At 41.8% G+C, this 23,921-nt stretch overlaps 2 protein-coding genes across 4 annotated transcripts; both read left to right on the forward strand.

Moving 5' to 3' along the window:
- The first annotated feature begins 2,101 nt into the window (after positions 1-2,101).
- LOC121904009 (DNA excision repair protein ERCC-6-like) lies at positions 2,102-21,149 on the forward strand. Of its 3 annotated transcripts, XM_042421486.1 has the most exons (4): positions 2,720-2,854; positions 4,377-4,446; positions 6,347-6,504; positions 20,748-21,149. In XM_042421486.1, the coding sequence occupies exons 2-4, from the start codon at positions 4,394-4,396 to the stop codon at positions 20,819-20,821; spliced, it is 285 nt and encodes a 94-aa protein (XP_042277420.1). In that variant the 5' UTR covers positions 2,720-2,854; positions 4,377-4,393; the 3' UTR covers positions 20,822-21,149. The 3 variants fall into 3 exon arrangements, 1 of the variants encoding a protein (XP_042277420.1); XR_006098156.1 differs by lacking the exons at positions 4,377-4,446; positions 6,347-6,504 and having other exon boundaries at positions 2,102-2,854; positions 20,590-21,149; XR_006098155.1 differs by lacking the exons at positions 2,720-2,854; positions 4,377-4,446; positions 6,347-6,504 and adding an exon at positions 19,851-20,087 and having other exon boundaries at positions 20,590-21,149.
- Positions 6,511-10,311, forward strand: ercc6l (excision repair cross-complementation group 6-like). The gene has a single exon (XM_042421485.1). It carries the CDS (start codon positions 6,540-6,542, stop codon positions 9,834-9,836), a length of 3,297 nt encoding a protein of 1,098 aa, XP_042277419.1. The 5' UTR covers positions 6,511-6,539; the 3' UTR covers positions 9,837-10,311.
- Positions 21,150-23,921: the final 2,772 nt, after the last annotated feature.

The following is a 23,921-nucleotide window of genomic DNA, read 5'->3' on the forward strand; positions in this document are numbered from 1 at the left end:
ATAATTAGATAACTTGTTTTAATTTCCATGGATACACAACAACCTGAGGTATATATATTAACTATTATTTGAAACAAATAAACTTTCATTTTGCAGTAAAACCATCAAATGTTCTCCCCTACAGTAGTCCATTACAGTTTTGAGGTACTTGTACTTTACTTGAGTATTTCCATGTGATGCTACTTTCTACATTTCAGAGGGAAATATTGTACTTTCTACTCCACTACATTTATTTGACAGCTTTAGTTACTCTATCTGCCACATTACCCATGAGCCTCTCTTCCCCATGTATTAAGGCGAGATGGCAGCTGTTGTTGAGACGGTTGACAGCTGTTTAAATCATATAAATGTCTCACTGTCCATGTGTTTGAACATATTAACCTTTATTACAGCCCGTTCAAGGCGGGAATACTGCGCCTGTAATCCGCTTCGCTGTTCTGTATAAAAGGTCAGACATGGGGGGGGGGGGGGGGGGGGGGGGGGGCAATAAGCCGGCTACACAGAGCCGGATCAACCGTGTGTATAAACGCGACATCCGGCATAGCGGGACCAGGAACTGGTGCTGTTGTGTTAGACCACATTCAGACCACATCAGGGTTGAGGAGGTTTGTGGTTGTGTGTTTGTGCTCTAGAAGAAACCGCTTCACCACCACTGCTCCCTCTCTTCATTCACTCTCTCTCACGTCTTTTTTAAAATGAGTTGGGAAGCCGACAGAACAGTATAAATCAACTTTTAACTCCCTCCTGACAGAGTTTACAGGTCTGATCAGGCTGATCTCACTCTGCATGTTATGTAAAAGCACACATGGAGGCGGCTTTATTCCGGGTTTGTGTGGCTCAGTGTAAAAAAGCAAAGGTGGATCCTCTTCACGGCTATAGTGCGGGTTCTCTGTATGAAAGAGATTATTGATTGATCAGCTCCCAGTCTGTCTGTGAGCTTCCTGTTTCACTGCAGAGAAAATAAAATCAATGAATCCATAAATACAAACACTGTTGATTTCTTCCTGTGGACTGACATGGTTCAGTAAATGTCTGCTGTCAGTCAGACAGAGATGCAGGTGTGATGTGAGTGACAGCTGGGCAACATCTACAGTTAGTGAAGGAGTCCATGGAGGAGACAGAAAATCAATGTGCAGGTATGTTTACACATAACTTCCGTCTTATTAACAGCAGACTGGGATGTTTGAACTGGTGCATGTCCAGACTGACTAATAGAAACGTGTCTCACATCTTTCACACAGATTCAGCTCAACAGCAAACAAAACCTTTGGATCTGCAAACAAAAGTTTTTGATTCACATTTTAATCACAAATTTATTTTATTTGCAATAAAACATTTTTTGATTGCAAACATGTTCTGCTTGATCATTTAATAAAGACACAAATGTACCTTCATAGACTTCCAGGAAGTAATGACAAAAATGTGAAATAATTTAAATAAGTGACATTTAGTTCACGTTGCACTTGGTAATTAACTCTATCTCTTATCATCACTAATGTTTTTTATTGATATCTTTGAGACTTTGACTGTGAAACTGGTATGAAAGTGCATCTATGTGGGATAAAAACATCTTAAATTTTTAATAAGTTTTTGTTTCTTTTAAGTATGATGATGTAACAATGAGATATCTCCCGCTGCACTTGTAATGATAAATGGCTCCAATGATCAACATGTCATTTCTGCTCATCTTTAAGACAAAACTGAGTCTGTCTGAGTCAGTCTTCCTACAGACACACAGCTGTGAGACAATCAACCAGGAGCCAGATCACTTCAGTCCAGCCTGCACCACTTTGCACATAACTAGACCTTGAGACCAGTGACTGTATCATGTTTGATCCGCCTTGTTGTGTTTGTTTATTTACATCTGCTATCGTGGACCAGCTCAGTCAACGTCCTGTTCCAGCAGCTCCTGTGGTGAAAGACACACTTCAGGACAAGGTTTTTTTGTGTATCTGTCCTTTTCATATACAGCAAGTGTCATCATCATCCATCCTTCCTCTTTGTCCTCATTTGCTCCTGCCAGCTTGTTCAAGTCGGAGCTTCTCCCTCCTCGTTCAGCAGACGCCTTTCTTACACCAACATCTGTCTGTTTTTCTTCTCCGCTGTTTATTTAAAGAGAATTAAAACACTGGAAAGCTTTTTAATGTTTTTAATGCATTAGAAATAGTCAGACCTTGGTAAATGCAGTATTTCTAGTGAGTTTTTCTTTCAACAACCTTTCAAGGAGGCAGATAAACCAGTTGGGGCGAGAGTGAAGCGAGGCGAATATTAAAAGATAAAGAACCAACATTTTGCCTTTAGAGCCTCTTGTAGTATTAAAACTTGAGTCAGCTGACGTTGTTTTCTATTTACACTTGTATACAAAAGTTTGGGCAACCTCTGACAAATAAGGTATTTTGATGATTTTTAATTGAAAAGATGTAAACAGTCTCTCTATGATGTGAAACATTAATGCAGAGTTACTGTTTATGTCTTGCTGCTCTATTTTCTGGATTGGGAAGCAGATGAATGAAGGGATCGTCACAAATGATTCTGGAAATTCTATTTTAAAACGTGTCTTCACTTATCTTCAAAGCGCGAGTTCAATATCAAGGATTTACGAGTTATGTGCTTCAACAGTTGGTGGCGATAGTGCTCTGAATGGCGGCAATTCACCACTAAACAGGAAGAGCGAGAAGAAGAAACCTAATCGCGACGTCATCACTCTGCGTTCTCTCTGATTGGCTGAGAAAAAATGGCGGGGGTAGAATCTGGTGGTTCAAACACAACAACACCACGGATCATCTAACCGGGAGAGGTGAAGTCAGTCCGGGACATCGGCCGCGAGGGGAGCCGCTGGAAGTCGCTTCTGGAGGTCAGTAACGGATATGTGATGCTCTCACAGCGGCTGTGTGTCGACAGGGAGGCGGTCTGAGCCGCTCCGTCACACTCAGGCGGCTTCTGGCGTCACTTTACACAAAACTAAAAACCTGTTAGCATGTTAGCCGCGTGCTGGCTAACACACAAACCGACGTTACCCTGAGGTCATCCGACAAAACACTCTGAAACTGCCGCTTGCTATAAATCATGATTCACCAAAACTCAAGAAAAATGCTTGTATTTAACTATTAATTAGCTTTTCTTTAAGTTTAGTCAATAAGCGCACGTTTAGCCGCTAGTCAAACGTGCAAACGACATTCAGCCGTACTAGATGTCAGCAAACAACTATTTGCTGTGTAAAGATATAGTGAAGTTGTCACGGACTGATGGTTGTTGGACTCGTTGAACAGGAGGAATGATTACAGAGAGGAAAAACCTCTTTCACTTTTCATATGGACACCTGACTGTACACACTGTGCAGTGTTAGAGACATCTTCCCATTGGAAGAATCTGATGTACACATATGAACATATATGAACATATATACTATCTACCGGACTATATATGGAGGGGTGGGGGGTTGGATGTAACGGGACAGTGCACAGTGAACTCAGCAGTCACACATCTCTCCGTTCTCTAACGTTATTTCTCTGTTTAGCGTCTTCAGGTTGGGCTAACCTATCGTTGCTAACTTTGGAGCTAAACCCCTTCACATTTCCAGCAGTTGGGGAAACAACAGACTTGACTTTTTAGCATTTATTAACTGTTACACTCTAGTCTGTACTGTACATTTACTGCCAGACTGACAACTCACTGCTAACCTTTTCCTCTGCTCCGCTGGCATCCACCGTCACTTCTCGCCCACTCGCTACGCAAACATACTACGCAATGACGTATTCCCTGCCAACAGTTTCCTAGGCAACGACACAGAAGTTGACTCACGTACCGGAGCAGCGCTGCACAGACTCATTAACGCTGTTGATTTCCGAATGAATGGACATTTGGCGTTAAAATCAATTATCAAAATAATCAGCAATTAATTTAATAGTTGGCAACTAATCAATTAAGGGACTAATTTTTACAGCTCTACTGATGATTTGATGCTTTTATTTGCCGTATATGATAGTAAACTGAATATCTTTGAGTTTCAGACTGTTGGTCGGACAAAACAAGACATTTGAATGCGTCACTTTGAGCTGTGAGCGATTATCACCACATTTAAACATCACATTCTGACATTTTATTGACAAAAATAAAAAATGATTGTTAGTTACGGCCCTAAAGTTGGTCAGATTTTTACTGCTGTCCTATTGTATTAATGAATAGATTATTAGTCTAATGAATGTTGGCAGGTAGCAAAGAGCTCGTGGTAAGTCTGAAACCTGAAGATGAAACAGCTCAACTAATCGTTTAGTCAACTAATGGTTTGACCTCCAATAATATGTCATTTTTTGAAAGATATACGTTTGCAACGAGTGCGTGCGACAGTGTTTCTGATCCTGACTTTGTCTCCACAGGTCATAGTTTCATCTCCATGGAAACAGAAGACAAGATGGAAACAGAAGACAAGATGGAACAGTTCCACAGGTACCTTTACATGCTTCTACAGCAGGACCCTGTGCTTCTGATGTGCTTTAACTGATTCAGGCTAACATGCTAACACGCTAACATGCTGCCATCAGGCTAAAATCATTCTGTTCATTCTCATAAAGCTAATTTGGTTCCTTGAAGGCAGTTAGATGATTAATTTGTTGTTGATCCTGGATGAAGTTAAGGTCCATTCATATGATTGGATGAGTGCTGATCATGTGACTGCTGTTAAATGAGGTGGGCGTATTGGGAACCCTCCCAGCATGCACTGCGGCAACAGATTCATGGACACAAGTCAGATTTTCTGTGTTCCTGCTGTTATTTTGTTCTACGTTGAGCTCCACAGTGTTTCTACTGTTTCCACACTTTGATCACACACACAATGAAACCTTAAAAAAACTTAAAGTACGTTTGACTGCATAAACAACTTTCAGAAAAGTGAGTTCTGCAGTTAATCATTTAAGTTTTAGTGTTCAGATGACAAATTAAATGTCACATGTTCTGCTCTGTTAGTCCTTTAATGGTCAGAATATTTTAGTTTTGGGTTTTTGGGAGTTTTGGGTTATATGGATGTTTGTATATTGTGTTGTAGGATTCATTGGTATTGTTCTTTCCAATGCTTGTTCTGACTAACCTGGACGGTGAAACGCAGTTATTGCAGTAAAAGTACATAAGTATTATGAGCTTGATGTAGTTAAAGTATTGCAGTAAAAGTACATAAGTATTATGAGCTTGATGTAGTTAAAGTATTGCAGTAAAAGTACATAAGTATTATGAGCTTGATGTAGTTAAAGTATTGCAGTAAAAGTACATAAGTATTATGAGCTTGATGTAGTTAAAGTATTGCAGTAAAAGTAGTGGTTTGGTCCCTCTGACTGATATATTATTATATATGACATCATTAGATTATTAATAGTGAAGCATCAGTGTTAGAGCAGCATGTTACTGTTGTAGCTGCTGGAGGTGGAGCTAGTTTACACTACTTTATATACAGTTAGCTAGTTTACTTTATATATAGTTATTTTGTTTTTGTTTTGAGGTATTTTAACCTTGATTGGACAGTCGATGGTGAAGAGGTAAACAGGAAACAGAGGAGAGAGGGGAATCAAGGACGTTGTTTTGCACCTTGTTCTATAGTCATTTGGCCATAAAATGATTTTTAAAATAAATATGAGGCATCTGTGTAGGACTGCAGCTATTATCAATTATTCTAGTAAAATATTCAAATATTCTGCAGATTATTCCATCAATTCATCGGAGGCTATGCTAATGCTATTGCTAGCGTTAGCTTGTGTGGATGCTCTCTGCTGAGATGCTGAAGCACTGACGTTGTGCTGTTGTACAGTTTTCCTTTTGTTTCAGCTTGAAATTATCCCAAACTTTGGACGCTTTCTGTCGTTTTTGTCTTTGCTCACCTCTCCTCTTCGCCCCTTCGCTATTTACTCTCTCTTCCTCCATTTTGCAATCTGCACCATCAAATCACGTCTTCTTCATGTCATGCCGTAGGGCTGCCAGTCAGAGTGACGTCTGACAAATAATAATCATAAAATTAGAAGGAAAACAGCTCTGTCCAACCATACAAACCAATAAAGCAAAGAGCAATGAAATATACAAAAACTAATAGACCACAACTCAGTTCAGTTTTCAAAAGGTGTATTAAATCAAGCAAAGCAACCTTAGTGTGTGTGTGTGTGTGTCTCAGTCCACTCAGTTAAGACTCTGTGTTTGTTTCACAAACATAAAAGAAAGACACTCAAACTCTTCTATCTGGTGTCTGTTTGCTTGTTTTGATATTTTTCTGCATGCTGATTAATGCAGCTTTCAAGTTTCTGCACTTAAGATTACAGCATTGTCTTCTAATAATCCTCTGATGTTCTGTCTTTTTACTTTATTACAGATTCATCCAAGATGGTAAAGACGTTGCCAGACAAGGAGACATGGTTAAAGCGCTGGAGTTCTTCAAATTGGCGAACAACATTCAGCCGAGTCAAAAGCTTGAAAGCAGGATAAAGAAAATTGAGGAAATAATTGCACAGAACGAATCAGAGGATGAAGATGAAGAGTTTGTTAATGTTAACGAGAGCGGGTTAATGCTCTTTAAAGACTTATATGACAAGCTTTATGACTACCAGAGAAACGGAGTGGCCTTCCTCTACAGTCTCTTCAGAGACGGTCGTAAAGGTGGCATCCTGGCGGATGACATGGGCCTCGGTAAAACCATCCAGGTCATATCTTTTCTCTCCGGTATGTATGACAACGAGCTGGTCAAACACATACTGCTCGTCATGCCAACGTCACTCATCACAAACTGGACCAAGGAGTTTGCCAAGTGGACTCCCGGCATGAGGGTGAAGGAGTTTCATGGTGCCAGCAAAGGAGAAAGGACCAGGAATTTGGAGAAAGTTCAGAGGAGAGGGGGCGTCATTGTCACTACTTACACTATGCTCATGAGCAACTGGCAGCAGTTATCATCATACAATGGCAAAGAGTTCACATGGGACTATATGATCCTGGATGAGGCACACAAGATAAAAAACTCAACCACCAAAACAGCCAAAAGTGCCTACGCCATACCTTCAAAAAACAGAGTTCTTCTCACAGGGACTCCAGTCCAGAACAACCTGAGAGAAATGTGGGCTCTCTTTGACTTTGCTTGTCAGGGCACTCTCCTCGGCACGGCTAAAACCTTCAAATCCGAGTACGAGAACCCCATCACCCGCGCCAGGGAGAGGGACTCCACTCCGGGGGAAAAGGCTCTCGGGGCCAGGATGTCTGAGAACCTCATGGCCATAATAAAACCCTACTTCCTCCGCAGGACAAAAGCAGAAGTGCAGAAAAACAAAATGGACGGCACAAATCAATGCAAAGAGGAATATCCAGACAGGGACAGCCAAGTACCAAATCCTCAGAAAGACTCTGGAGCAGTCATGCCCACGCTGACGAGAAAGAATGACCTGATCGTCTGGACTTACCTGAGCGCTGTTCAGGAAGACATATACCGGCAGTTCATCTCACTGGACCACATCAAGGAGCTGCTCATGACCAGCAGATCCCCTTTGGCTGAGTTGAATATTCTGAAAAAGCTGTGTGACCACCCGAGGCTACTCTCTGCCAGAGCCATAGCCAGTCTAGGTTTAGAGGAAAGCACACCTGAAAGCCAGCAAGATGACGACATGGCGACAGACAGTCACAGCATCAACAACATTCCTGACGACACCTTGATATCCGAGTCTGGAAAAATGGTCTTTCTGTTCGCCCTTCTTGAACGGCTCAGACAGGAAGGCCATCGCACACTCGTCTTCGCTCATTACAGGAAGGTGCTCGACATCATCGAACGCATCCTGAACAACAGAGGCTTCAAAGTGATGAGACTGGACGGCACAATAACGCAGATTGCAGAGAGAGAGAGACTGATCACTCTCTTCCAGACAGACCAGCGTTACTCCGTCTTCCTCCTGACCACCCAGGTTGGCGGAGTTGGCCTCACTTTGACGGCAGCAAGCAGAGTAGTGATCTACGATCCCAGCTGGAACCCGGCAACAGACGCCCAGGCCGTCGACAGGGCGTACCGCATCGGCCAGACTGAAAACGTCGTCATCTACAGGCTGATCACCTGCGGCACGGTGGAGGAGAAGATCTACAGACGGCAGGTTTTCAAAGACTCCCTGATCAGGCAGAATACCGGAGACAAAAAGAACCCGTTCCGGTACTTCAGCAAACAGGAGCTGAAGGAGCTCTTCACACTGGAGGACACTCGGTCCTCGTCCACGCAGCTGCAGCTTCAGTCCCTGCACTCCCGACACCGCCGGACAGACGCTGAATTGGACGAACACATTGCCCACCTCCATGCCATGGAGATGTTTGGGATTTCCGATCACGACCTCATGTTTTCCCTCGACGTCAACCATGACGAGGCCCCAGAGGACCAGGAGGCTCATCACTACATCGAAGGACGAGTCCAGAAGGCCCAGGAGCTGATGAAGGCTGAGTCGGAGTTGCAGATGCAGCTGGCAGAAAGCATGGCGTCGAGCACAGAACCAGCCTGGCTCAGGCAACCAGTGGACAACAACAGAGAGAAGAAACAAAGAAGTCCAAGACCCAGTCCTGCATCTCCTCAGCATGACAGCAACTTCAACAGGTCACCAGTTGTGGTGGATTTGGACCAGTCCGGTTCTAGCAAAGAGGGCGGCCAACAGAACCTGAGCAACCGGGTGATTGATCTAAGTGCTGATCAGAGTATGACAGAAGAACCGACTGCTGAAGCAGCAAGTGAAGAGAAGCCGGATTCCCCGAAACTCCAGTCTGTGGATCAGGATATGAGTTACCTGGAAGCAGCAGACGTGTCTCCTCAGGAGGTGGTGGAGGAGTCTCTGGTGATGTCTGAGGCTGCTGATGATGCAGCAGGTGATGCAGACACTTCATCCAGAGTCGGCGCAGGGCTGGAGTCCTTTGAGGGCAACTTTAATTTGCAGCTGGAGGACAGTGACGTGATGGTTGATCAGGAGACAGAAGCGGAGGAGAGGAAGCTGCTTTCACAGCTGCAGATGGAGGGAAGTTTTAATGTTGATGAATCTCTTTCAGCTACCCAACATACAGAAGCACTCAGACAAACCCTCAACATCTCCTGCTCCTCTAAAATGGACGAGTCAGTAGATGATTCCATTGTGGTTAGCAAGAAGAAAAAAGCAGCAGTAATTTATGACAGTGAAGAAGAGGAGAGTGATGATGATGATGAGAATCAACTCCGGAACTCTTTCCAGGTGCTCGGGGCCTCCACACCGAAATCAGCACCATCTGCTTCAACCCCCCTCCGGTCAAGAAAGAGTGTCGGAGGAAACACCTCTGTGGCCTCACGGCGGTCTCTCCTCCACTCCATCATAGAAGACATGGACAAGAAGGACGTGGTTGATGATGATGATGATGATGATGATGATGAGGAGGAGGATGACATTTTAGAGAGTGAGGCTGAAGAAGATGATGAAGGAGAGGATGAAGCTTGTGATGGGCTTCAGTTGGAGGAGACTCCTGCAGAGTTCTTCTCTGTTGAATCAGCAGATACTGTTGATGAGTCGAAGCAGGACAGCAGCGACCTGGAGGAACCAACCAGCGAGTGTGAGCTCGCGTCCTCAGAGAGAGTGGACCAGTGGACCGTCGGTCCAGGACTGGTGTCAAACGGGACCAAAGACTTTGTTCAAAACGAATCTCCTCCCAAATCTGAGGACGCAAGCTACGACTCGCTGGTCAGCAGAGGGAGGAAGTGTTACAGCAAAGGGAAGCTGGACGACGCTCTGGGCTTCTTCCTGAGAGCCATCGACATCAAACCCGGAGATCCTGAAATTCAGTTCATGACCATCCAGCTGTACCGACAGCTGAGTCTGAGAAAATAACTGTTCAGACAATCCTGAGACAGAAAATAGTCTTTGACCGTACCTGAAGAGAACACCTGTCAGAACATCTTCCCCTCACTGCTTCCTACTGAACATTAACATTCATAACTTTATACACGACGTCTACCCAGGAAGTAGTGCTTTTACGGTTTGAGTTCAGCTGTGTGGTTCATGGACAACAATGAGGAAGAAAATCTATATTTGTTAGTAGATCAATTCATTGTAAGTTTGAGTGTGAACATGGGATCTTTGTATAAGAAGAAGAATACTTATAATACAGATTAATACTTTAACTTTGATACAGAACAACACAGCAGTCTTATACAACCTGAGAGTTAACTGGATCTGATTGGACAGGTTCACTTTGAAGTTACCTGATATTTTGCACAAGATGGATTTCAGAAAGGTTAACGGTGGCACAATATTTGCAAAAAAAAGAAAAGAAAAAGTTGAAATAAAGACCAACTGTTTCATATTTGTGTTTGTGTGTCATTTCTGCTGGCTGTCACCTGCTGATCCAACAGCACCTGCTGCAGTACGGAGCCACTTCACTGTCTTTATTATGCAAACAAAACATAGATTTAAGAGCAAAACTATTGACACTGCAATCAAAAAGTTTTATTATAAAATAAATTTGTGATTTAAAATGGGAATCAAAACTTTTGTTTGCTGTTGAGCTGAATCTGGTGGGCGGGACCTGCACTGAAGGATGTTTCTATTGGCCAGTATTGATCTGAGTGACAGCTTGATGTAACTTCTGTCTTAATAACAGTGAGACTGATGTTTGAACTGCTGCATGTTGGTTTCAGATTCTCAGATGTGATGATTTGCTGCTTTTCTTACTGAATATTTTTAGTTTTGGACAAAACAACGTTTGAAGACGTCGTCTTGGACTCAAGAAAGTAATGATTAATTGCAACCATAACGTCAATCAATTAATCATCTAATTATTGCACATTTATACATAATTGATGGAGTAAACATGCAACATCTGTCACGCAGTGTCACAAGAGATGAATCATTAAACTAATATTTGACCTGAATGCAGAACGAACAGGACGTGTGTTCATGTACTTCCTCCACTGGTGGAAGAAGTACTCAGATTCTTTACTGCAGTAAAAGTACTAATACATCAATGTACAAATACTTCATTACAAGTAAAAGTCATGCATGAAAATTCCTACTAAAGTAAAAGTACATAAGTATTATGAGCTTGATGTAGTTAAAGTATTGCAGTAAAAGTACATAAGTATTATGAGCTTGATGTAGTTAAAGTATTGCAGTAAAAGTACATAAGTATTATGAGCTTGATGTAGTTAAAGTATTGCAGTAAAAGTACATAAGTATTATGAGCTTGATGTAGTTAAAGTATTGCAGTAAAAGTACATAAGTATTATGAGCTTGATGTAGTTAAAGTATTGCAGTAAAAGTAGTGGTTTGGTCCCTCTGACTGATATATTATTATATATGACATCATTAGATTATTAATAGTGAAGCATCAGTGTTAGAGCAGCATGTTACTGTTGTAGCTGCTGGAGGTGGAGCTAGTTTACACTACTTTATATACAGTTAGCTAGTTTAGTCCAGTGGTTCCCAACCTAGGGGTCGGGCCCCTCCAAAGGGTCAGCAGATAAATCTGAGGGGTGGTGAGATGATTAATGGGAGAGGAAAGAAGAAAAAACAAAGTTCTGATACACAAATCTGTTTTCAGTTTTTGGACTTTTTCTCTAATCTTTGATTTTTGCTGAAATATTGGATCATTTGAACATTTATTGAAATGAAAGCATGTGAGAAGTTTAGAGGGAAAAATCACTATTTGGTGGAGCTGTTAACAACTCATAGACATGTGAAATGTGACCCCGACTACACACTGCTTTTTGTAAGACGTCAAAAGACAAAAAGGTTGGAAACCACTGGTTTCATCTTTAACAATGTGTTGTATTTTAAAAGCTTGTTATATTATCCATTGTGTCAAATCTTCATCTGAAAAGTAACTAAAGCTGTCAAAAGCCAAATTATTGGGTTAGGGTTGTGTTAGGGTTGGGTTAGGGTTGGGTTAGGGTTAGGGTATTGTTTCTTGTCCTCAGGTTCTGGTCTGGTCTTCTAAACAGCAGTCTCTACTAGGGATGTGCAGAGATACCGGTATTTGTATCTGTATTTGTAAAGGCAGCAAAATCATTAAAGCATTTTAAAAATATTTGTATGAAACAAATATTTGCATAAAACCCACTATTTGTGCTTTGCTGAATAATGTATTTGTATTCGGGCACACCCCTAGTCTCTATAAAGCGGCACTTTCCCTCCTCTCCCTCTACCTCATATTGTCTTGTGGTGTATGCATCGAGTTCTAACTACTGCACATTCAACTCTACAAATCATGTATTCACCAGGTGTATATGTCAATAAGTAACTGCAGCTGGACACAGAAAAATACTCATATATTTGAATGGAGAGTGTGAGTGAACCACTGGGTGCTCGGGCCCTAATAAAGGAAAAACTGCAGTACAGAGCTACAAATTTTAGTTTTGATTTTATTTTTCTGCAGTTTGAAGCCGATACCATTAATGCCCTCGGAGGAGATAGTGTTTGATCGGGGTCCAAAATTGGCACAGTCGTACTTTGATGGACATATTGCGGACTTCCTGTTGGATTTAGGTCAGGGGTGTCAGCGTATGATTTGTAGGTCTTGATGAGACGAATAACTGAGTTTTGGTTCAATCTCTTTATGACATTCCTACGTGCTGTGGCGGCCATTTTAGTGACATAGGTGGCGCTATAGAGGACATTTTGGCACTTTGGGGGATAATTTTTACATTTTATCAAATTTTTCACCAGACCTGATGTGCGTGCCAAATTTGGTGAGTTTTTGAGCATGTTTAGGGGGTCAAATTTAGGTCTGAAGTGGTGAGATAATAAATGAAGAAAGAAAGAAACAGAACAGAAACAAGAGGGTCCACCATTAGACTCTAAGAGTCGTGTTACTTCAGAGTTTTTAAAATGTCTTCCATTATCCATTCTCAAAGTTTTAATGGTTGGATATTGAATCAACAGCTCTGCTAATCTGGCTGAAACTGTCCTTCCTGTTGCTGCTCTCATGGGTAAGAGTCGCCTCACACTGGAACCCTTATCTGCACAGATGAGGAAATATAATGGCCTGTGTATATCTGCATGAGAAAGGCCCTGCCACATCTGCACTAAACTGGGTGTGAGGGTGACGTGGATGAGTTTCCGCTCGTGCACACTCGGGGTAACTTTTCCTAAAGTTGATCACTATACCCCTGGCTTCATGTATATCCAGACCTGAGCCCCTTAATCTCTGTACCACCCTGTCTCCTCCAACATGCCCTAAACCTTCGTGTATTTGCTTTAACACGCTCAGTCGGTCAGGCTGTGGTACTTTGGTTAGACCTGTTTTACCATCTTTCCACTCTGGAGGTATGATTAATTGCAAAGGCCTCAGTCTAGCTGGCCGCTCCCGAGCTAACAAATCAACCTCCCTATTTCCTCCAGAGAGGTAGTCAGTGGCTTCAATGTGGCTGTCAGACTTCCTCATGCTGCTTCTCTGACACAGATTCTCATCAGGACAATGCACCAGGGATGGCCAAAGACAAGACGAAGACACCGAGTGAAATCTGACCATAGTTCTCGTTCCAGGAGGAGCTGAGCTATCATGAGGGTTCAGGGGTGAACTGTTAACCTCCCGACAGCTTGGTGAGGAAGGATGCCTACGGAGGGCTTGAGAGTGTGTCCACTGGCAGGGCATGAACAACCAGATCAAGACGTATGTAGCCAAGTGTGACATCTGCAGGACAGTGGACAATAAACAACAGAAAGAAACACTTCTTCCACATGAAATGCTAAGCAGACCAGACTATCTGTCAGATACAAAGTCCACTACAGTGACAAAGAAACTGAAAGCCCATTTTGTCATTTCAGACAATAGACCAGAATACGCATCCAAAGAATTTCCAGCATGACTTCATCACCAGGTTACCCTCAGAGCAACGTAAAAGCAGAATCAAAGAGACTCGTGCTGAAAGCCAAAGCTGCTGGACAGGACTCTTATCTACCACCGCAACATGCCGTCACAAGGCCTGGACACTAGTCCAGCACAGAGACCACAATGCCGCTGCCCACAAAAGCAAGTCTTCTACAGCCGAAAGTCAAATGGGTACAGCAAGATCTGAAATAAGTCAACACCGTCAGTGTCCCTTCTACGACAGATCAGCTAGAGACCAAGACACTGTGTGAGAAAACAGCCACTTGAATCCACAGCGTCTGGAGAATAAGCATCATTAGGTTCGTACAGTATGTTATGAAGAAAAAAAAATTGGGCTCGGGCCTGAATGTCTGCGGCTCCGGTCGGGTTCTAGTGTGTTCGGGGAAAACAGAACTTTGTAGAAACGCTGTCGTATCGCTGACAGGACAGATGGTGGCAGTAGCGCGGCGCTTCATAGGAAGAGGAAGAAACAAAAACACAACATCAACAACAACGGCGGACGCTTCATGCAAGTGTTGTTCTCTTTATCGTCTACTTTGACAGCTTGTTTAGAGTTAAACGTATCTATCGACCACCTTTCTCTGCTCAAACTGTTTACTGTTTCTTCTTCACTGGTTTTCTGTGGCTGACGTGGGGGGGGGGGGGGGGGGGGGGGTCTGTTTAAGTTGTAAACAGACATGCCTGCAGTAAAATAATATAATAATATAATGCACTGAGACTGAGAGCTTCTTCATGTCACAGCTGATCTTTAATGAAACAACAGGACGCCTGTTCTGATCAGAGCCATCAGATATTAGTCTGAGCCTGCAGACTCTGAACTTTCAACACGTTGGTTTGGTGTCTGATCTAAAGTCTGTTAGAGGTGTTTATAGATTTCCCCCTGCTTCCAGTCTTTATGCTAAGCTAGGCTAATTACATGAGAATGAAATCCATCTGAACATCTCACACAGAGAACAAGACTATTTCCTGAAACAAACTATTCCTACACCAGCAGACTTTGCCTTACATGAGTGACCAGATGGTGGCACTAACACAGTAAACTGTTTGTCAACCAAAGTGGAAGGAAAAAGAAGAGATTTAACCATTTTTTTAAACAATTCTTTCAATTGTTTTGTCATTTTAAGTGAAAACACTTTTAGTGATTGATCTAAAAAAAACAACTTCACCCTCAGAAGTCCTGAAAGATGATATTAATGTGTGTGTTATGAAATAATGATTTGTGAGCACATATTCAGATCTTTACCTTGAAGTAAAAGTACCTATACAGCAATGTAAAAATACTCCATTACAAGTAAAAGTCCTGCAAGAAACAGTGTGAGAAGTTTAGAGGGAAAAATCACTATTTGGTGGAGCTGTTAACAACTCATAGACATGTGAAATGTGACCCCGACTACACACTGCTTTTTGTAAGACGTCAAAAGCCAAAAAGGTTGGAAACCACTGGTTTCATCTTTAACGATGTGTTGTATTTTAAAAGCTTGTTATATTATCCATTGTGTCAAATCTTCATCTGAAAAGTAACTAAAGCTGTCAAATAAATGTAGTGGAGTAGAAAGTACAATATTTCCCTCTGACATGTAGTGGAGTGGAAGTATAAAGTACCTACATTTAGCTTGTAATACTTCAGTAGGATTTTTCATGCAGGACTTTTACTTGTAACGGAGTATTTTTATATTGCAGTATTGGTACTTTTACTTCAGTAAAGGATCTGAGTACTTCCTGCTCTGTATGTTCATGTTGTGGCCGCTGGGTGGCAGCAGCGGCAGCAGCGCAGGCACCACCGAAGAAGAACAGATGTAAACAGGAAAAGGAAGCGTTGAGCATCAGCTAGTCGACAGAATTCTCGTTTTCGGCGTATTTCCACGTAAACAGAGACTTTAGTTGAGAGCAGAGGAAGTTTATCGGGTTCATCTTCATTAAACCAGCTGCTGCTTCGTGTTTGTGTCGTTAACTCGTCGGTTTGTCAGCATGAAGTCAGGAGCAGAAATGAGCAGCGCTCAGTTATTGCAGCAGGTAAGATGTGTATGTGGATCATTGTTTTACTTTAGTTTTCTTTATCTGAGCTCACATGTTCATAATTCCTCCTTTTATAAGGAAAAAACACTTTCAGACTTGTGAAACTACGGAGGCCGGGAGGAGGCAAAGAGAATAAAACTATCAGTGTTCTCAGTTTAATAATCTGTGCTCTAACTAGAAGTGAATAAACTCTCAACATCAGCACAGAAATACGTCGTCAGATGGTAAATCAGAAACTTACCAAAAATAATTAACAGGTGATGTCTCTAATTAGTCACGTGTTACCTTAGTAACCACGAATAGAAAGAAAAGAGATGAAGATATGACGTAAGAGGAGGACGATGACGACACAAACTGACAAATCAAAACTTAGTGTTGGTTTAGTCTGACTGTTGTTACTGGAGAGCAGCGTTTACCAGTATACCGGTATACCAGTATACCGGTATACCAGTGCAACATCCTGACGGTTTATCAGCATCATCACCGTCATTCTGGTGATTATTATTGTTATTATTATTATTGGTGAAAGAGTTCAGTATGACTGTTGTTATGTTCTCCGTGTGTTTACTGTTTATCTGCATTTTAAACATGAATTTAACTTTTAATTGATCATTGAAAAATTAACGAATGTTTGAGTCTGAAAGTTTCCAGTCAACGGTGAACAGTTTGCTTCTGTTTACAGTTTTTGCTGTAGACAATAATAAAGTCATTTAACTGTATGAATGATTATACATGATGATAATACTGTTTACTGTCACTCTCTTTTATTATTTATTTTTTATTAAGGTTCCTGTTAAAGGACACATAAACAAAATTACATATGAGCAAAATGTGACACAAAACACACTCAAGAAAACAACAAACAACAACAAGGGAAGGATCCATCTCTTAAATAACCTAAATATACACACACACACACACACATATATATATATCTGTATATATATAGTATGAGCATATGTACTGTGACGTTCTTCTCTGAGATAATCATAGTTTTGATTGCAGCCTCTGGAATTTTGCCCTTTAAATGTTTATCAAACGCTGCGATTCTACATAACAACCTTCACACTCAATCACACAATCATCACTCAGCCAATCAGAGAAGCTCATCTGCAGCACACGGCAGGTGTTTTTGAATAAAGCCCGCGAGCTTAAAAAGTGGACGTCTGCTAACTTTCTCCAGTTAAGTCCAGATCGAGCTGAGATGCTTCTGATTGGTCCGAACACTCTGCATACAGAGTTCAGACCCTCAGCTGGAGTCAGAAACCATCAGACATGCTTCATTTCCTCACGTGTAGAAGACTGTAAGAAAACACTCGACAGTCTCCACACCGGCTGCCAGTTTATCACAGGAAGTCGAGCAGGAAGTCCTCGTGTCCAGGTGTAAAACTAAAGAGACTCTGGAAGCACCTGCTGACCGACACCTTTCTTTCATTGATTCATCTCACTTCAGTATTTGATTTGTTTTTATTATAATTATATGAGAAATGATCCTCAGGGGGTTTCACAGTCTGTTCCTCTGATCCTCTCAGTGCTGCAGAGTAGAAATAAATAGAAATAAAAACATTAAATCAGCAGTTTGGGTTTTTTTCTTCCCGTCCTGCAGATGGCGCTGCTGCGGTGGTTGTCCTCTCAGACTGACGAGGACCGCGGCCTGCTGACGGCGGTGACGGGCGTCCAGGTCGCCAGAGAGCTGCTGAACCGCTTCACCGGCCAGAACCAAGTGGACGCTTACAAGGTAGCTGCCTGCAATAATACAGTAATAGAAGAATACAGCTCCTCTGCATCACCTTCATCAGGAACATCTGATGTCATCCAACAGTTTATACATGTTCAGTATAAATATTTACTTTATACATTATTATGTTTTTTAATATTAGTTTGTTTTATGTCAGGATTTCTTCTGACATTACTTTGCTGTATTTTAATTCTTTATTGTCTTAATCTGACAGCAGCAGCTGGGCCAATAAAACAGATTCAGGTTGATGTACGGGAGCCCTGATGGGTCATTTTGTCTGTGTGTGTCTGTGTGTGTGTGTGTGTGTCTTCAGAGAGAGTGTATCCTGAGCATCGCAGAGTTTGTCCGTCAGAACCCGCGAGCCTCGCAGGACCAGATCAACGCTGAAGTGGAGAAGAGAGTTCTGGTCTTCGCTGCTCGGGTCAAAGCTCTGGAGACGGCGCCGATACTCTGAATCTGCTCAAACGTTTACGTCTTTATACATGAAACTCTGTTCTAATGTCACCTCTTCAACCGTTTCCTTTTATATTAGACAGTAGTTGTGTAATTGTATAGTTCATGTTTATTGTTTCAGCATTAAACACACACACACACATTGAATCTTTTCTTGTAATCAGCTGTTTCTTCAGTTTCTTGCAGTTTAGTGAAGCTTTGAAATATTTTTTCATGTTGGAAATTTAATTTACAGTTGAAACAATTTAATAAATAAAATATGTAAAAATCTGGAGGATGACAGACTTTATTTGAGGTGTCTGGTCCAAATGTGATGAAGAGACTTTGTGTTTTATTGAGTCCTGGTTCTGGTCCAACTAGTTCATCGGTGGAGACGTTTATATTTTTATGTAATTTTACTATTTTAATATTCATATACTTCTGATCATTAATAGTTACAGGATGTGAATACAGACAGTGATACAGACGGTGATACAGACGGTGATATAGTCGGTGATACAGACGGTGATACAGACGGTGATACAGACTGTGATACAGATGGTGATACAGATGGTGATACAGACGGTGATACAGACGGTGATACAGACTGTGATACAGATGGTGATACAGACGGTGATACAGACGGTGATATAGTCAGTGATACAGACGGTGATACAGACGGTGATATAGTCAGTGATACAGACGGTGATACAGACGGTGATACAGACGGTGATACAGACATTATATGTCACACACATACACTTCATCTCTTTGTCCAGAGCTCATAGAGTCCATATTTCCTTTCTACACTCAATATTTCATTTCAAGTTTTATATCCCATTTCAAAATTATCACTATACAGTTCAGTAAATAGATTTTAAACACATTCTTTTAGACACGTTCTTTGTATGTTTGCATTGGCTAATAAAACAGATTCTGAGTGAATGAGCTGCTGTTTGTCACATTAAATCCCAAAACCATAAGAATCCTAAAGACAGTAAAAAGCTCCAGGTTGTGTGAGCAGTAACCTGCTCGAACTCCAACCCAAACCTGCAGTGTTGTAATCTCTGAAAGTGACTCATTCTGCTCACTATTTCCACTAAAAAAACAAAAAGCTTCATTTTATATTTTGGTCCTTCAAAGTTCTCTGAAACTAGATCTCAGATGGTTTGTGTCCATGAAATGAGAACATTAAAACTTTGTCGTAAAGTTAAACCAAATACATCGTTGTAAAGGTCTCAACCTGGAGAGTAACATATGTCAGTATGATGATTCTACATGACTCCTGCTTTCATTTACTGACATTTGAACCTTGACCTCGGTGCATGTTTGAAGGCTTCAGACATGGGACCAACTGTTATAGAGAGATTTGAACCTCAGCTGTCAAACATGGATAAAACACGGTTAGAATTAATTTTCACCCATTTAGCAATTAGATATTTAAAATCTGATCACACAAATGAGTTTACCATCCCCTTAAACTCAGTATACTCTCAATTCAGTATTTATAACTTCTCATTCCAGGAAAAACACTCATATTTTTATTAAAAACTACAGTTTCCTAGAGCTACACCAAGCAGCTTGATACAAGTCAGTTTCTCCTGGTTGTAGGGTCATAAAATGATGTTTCTACTAAACATATCAAATATCTAGTACAGCCGAGCTAGTAATTACACTGCATCTAGATGATGTATGTTCAGAAAAAGTTGTTTTCTATTTACACTTGTATACAAAAGATTATATTTAATTGAAAAGATGTAAACAGTCTCGCTATGATATGAAACATTAATGTAGTTACTGTTAAATGTATGTCTTGCTGCTCATTTATTGGTTGCGCTCTGCTTATTGCTCCGCCCCCCTGCATTCATCTGTTTCCCGATTGGGCAACGTAATCGTAACGTCATCACTCTAAGTTCTCTCTGATTGGCTGAGGAGGAAATGGCGGGGGGGGGGGTAAAAGCTGCGGGTTCAAATCATCACAACACCACGGATCATCTAACCGGGAGAGGTGAAGTCAGTCCGGGACACCGGCCGCGAGGGGAGCCGCTGGAAGTCGCTTCTGGAGGTCAGTAACGGAGACGTGATGCTCTCACGGCGGCTGTGTGTCGACAGGGAGGCGGTCTGAGCCGCTCCGTCACACTCAGGCGGCTTCTGGCGTCACTTTACACAAAACTAAAAACCTGTTAGCATGTTAGCCGCGTGCTGGCTAACACACAAACCCACGTTACCCTGAGGTCATCCGACAAAACACTCTGAAACTGCCGCTTGCTATAAATGACGGGAGTTCGGGGATTTATGCATGTTCCTATTATATATTTTAGGATTAACTGGTAAAAGTATTATGAGCTTGATGTGACACCACGTTTTGTCATCAGTTGCTGACCTGAAACACCTGCGTGGCCTCTTTATTCCCAGCAGGCTTTATGAAGCTGCTTCTATCTGCTGTCTGTTTGCTTGTTCTGATATTTTTCTGCAGGCTGGTGATTAAAATAGATTAATGCAGCTTTCAAGTTTCAGCATTGTTTTCTAATAACTCTCTGATGTTCTGTCTTTTTACTTTATTACAGATTCATCCAAGATGGTAAAGATGTCGCCAGACAAGGAGACGAGGTTAAAGCGCTGGAGTTCTTCAGACCGGCGAACAACATTCAGCCGAGTCAAAAGCTTGAAAGCAGGATAAAGAAAATTGAGGAAATAATTGCACAGAACGAATCAGAGGATGAAGATGAAGAGTTTGTCTTTCTGCCAGCTCCTGGTCCTCTGGGGCCTCGTCACGGTCGACGTCGAGGGAAAACGTGAGGTCGTGATCAGAAATCCCAAACATGTCCACGGCGTGGAGGCGGGACGTAGGAAGAGTCCAGTCTCGTTACTTTGAAGCCTCTGTTGCTCAGGATGCGTTCGATGATGTGACGAGTGTGCGGTGGCCTTCCTGTCTGAACAGAAAGACCATTTTTCCAGACTCAGATATTCACTAAGGTGTCGTCAGGAACGTTGTTGATGCTGTGACTGTCTGTCGTCATCTTACTGGTTTCCAGCTGCTTTCCTCCAAACCTAAACTGGCTTTGAGTCGATACGTGATTCCAAAGTGACGCAAAAAAACAAGTTGAAATAAAAACCAACTTTTTCAGATGTGTGTTTGTGTCATTTAGTGTTTGTGTGTCATTAAGTGTTTGTGTAGTAGTAGTGAAGTGTGTGTGTCATTAAGTGTTCCAGTCTGGCTGCTGACACCTGCTGCAATATTCATATCAGATTCATCTAAACAGATAAAGATAAAAAAGTAAATTTCAAGTGAAGTTTATCTGCTTTCATATTTTTAAAGAAGGTTCAAATGGTCGACAGGCGGCACAATATTTCACAATTGATCCTTTAATTGAACCATTAATTTTCTGTTGATGGATAAATCGATTAATTGTTGCAGCTTTAAACATTTTAATACGTTTAATAAGCTAAAGTTTCAACAAACAAACAGAAATCCTGTAACATTGAACTGATTTCTGAAACGTATTGTTATATTTTAGCAGTAATGGATTTCTGGAAACATGAATGATTATACATGATGATGATGATGATGATGCTGTTTACTGCGATTCTGTTTTTAATTAACTTTTTATTAGGGATCCTGTTAGAACACAAATTAAACTGGTACATATGAGCAAAATGTGACAAAACACACTTTAGAAAACAATGGAAGGATCCATCTGACACACACACACACATATATATATATATGTGTGTGTGTGTGTGTTGTTACATGTTGGTGTTTTCACTCATCAGGATCCAGGCAGCTCTGGAGAGGGAATAATATTATATATATAATATATAATTCAGAGCCGAAACACTATTTGTACGTTGCTGTATCGGGACTTTTACTGCAGTAAAGTATCTGAGTTCTTCCATCACTTCATCTGTTTGGATCAAATCTGTCTTGACTTTGTGTTTGTCGAGAGAAGTTCAACAGAGTTTTATCACAGCAGCACCTGGTGGACACTAGAGGAACTGCAGCTGAACTCTCAGCTTTGTACCTGGATATCTTCCTCCTCCTCCTCCTCCTCCTCCTTGATGTGTTTCTCATTTCCCATGATCCTCTTCTCTCTTGTCTCTGTTCACTGAAATCGTTCTTCACTCGTCTTCTCTTTGATCTCTCGTCTTTACAAAGTCTGTTAGATGTCAAAACAAATTACTATCACAGGTGTGTGTGTGAGAGAGCATCAGTTGCCACGGCAACAGAGGCTGCAGATGCACAGCAGCGTCTCAAACTGTCAGACAGTTGAGTTTTGTCCTTCAGTCACTTTCAGCCTCGTTAGCAGCACGTCGGTCTGTTCAGACTGTATTATTATTAATATTCATATTATTCACACGTTCATGATCCTCAGAGGATGAATCCTACTGACTGTAATATTTCAACAACTATCGGATGGATGAACTGTAGTAACTTTGGTTCCTGGTTTATATTCAGTTACAGTTTTCATATTAACCAGTTTGATTCTGCACACGTTTATTAGTATCTTTGACACATAGATTCTAGATGAAATGTGAACATCCAGTTCAGTTCAAAGAGACTTTATTAGCATGTTATTGTTATTGATTATTGTTATTACAGTATCGCCAAAGCACATCATACATTATACAAGCAGATTCAAACAATAAAACATGTTTACATTATATTTCAAAAACAACAACAAAGACAACAATATTCTGTAACACAAATAAACATTAAAGAACAGAAAACAACAGAACTGATGGATCAGCAACAATAATAATAATAAGAGTTTGATTTGAAAGAAATACATAATAATAATAATAATAATATAATGATGTGGTTGTTGATGTGAGTGTCAGGACCAGCTGACTGGACTCTTCTCTCTGCTCAGCTCTTGGCTTTGTAGTGGGAGGACTGGGGGGTCACTGGTTTGGCATCTGTAAGATGCTTTTACAGAACTCTAAATGCATCATTTTGACCAGGTGTTTGTGTTTGGGGCCACATTCAGGCAAGAAAGAGGATCCAGATCCAGAGGAGAACTGGTTCTGTGACAGATATGAATCATTTGAGTCCTGCACGCTTCATCTCTCACTTCATCTACTGCTGAGTTCAAACGTCCAGTGGAATTTATCTTCAATCTGAAATAATTATAATCTGTGCAGCTGTTTAATGTGTGAAGATATGTATATATATACCAGAACCGCTCCAGCTGGTCTACCAGTACCGCTCCAGCTGGTCTACCAGTACTGCTCCAGCAGGTCTACCAGTACCACTCCAGCTGGTCTACCAGTACTGCTCCAACAGGTCTACCAGTACCACTCCAGCTGGTCTACCAGTACCACTCCAGCTGGTCTACCAGTACTGCTCCAGCAGGTCTACCAGTACCACTCCAGCTGGTCTACCAGTACCACTCCAGCTGGTCTACCAGTACTGCTCCAGCAGGTCTACCAGTACCGCTCCAGCAGGTCTACCAGTACCACTCCAGCTGGTCTACCAGTACCGCTCCAGCTGGTCTACCAGTACTGCTCCAGCAGGTCCAGGACCCAGGTCTACCAGTACCGCTCCAGCAGGTCTACCAGTACCGCTCCAGGTGGTCCACCAGTACTGCTCCAGTAGGTCCACCAGTACCGCTCCAGCTGGTCTACCAGTACTGCTCCAGCAGGTCCAGGACCCAGGTCTACCAGTACCGCTCCAGCAGGTCTACCAGTACCACTCCAGCTGGTCTACCAGTACTGCTCCAACGGGTCTACCAGTACCGCTCCAGCAGGTCTACCAGTACCACTCCAGCTGGTCTACCAGTACCACTCTGGCTGGTCTACCAGTTCCGCTCCAGCAGGTCTACCAGTACCGCTCCAGCAGGTCTACCAGTAGAGCTCCAGCTGGTCTACCAGTACCGCTCCAGCTGGTCTACCAGTACCA

This window comes from Thunnus maccoyii, chromosome 9 (genome assembly GCF_910596095.1).
Source record: "Thunnus maccoyii chromosome 9, fThuMac1.1, whole genome shotgun sequence".
Taxonomy (NCBI): domain Eukaryota; kingdom Metazoa; phylum Chordata; class Actinopteri; order Scombriformes; family Scombridae; genus Thunnus; species Thunnus maccoyii.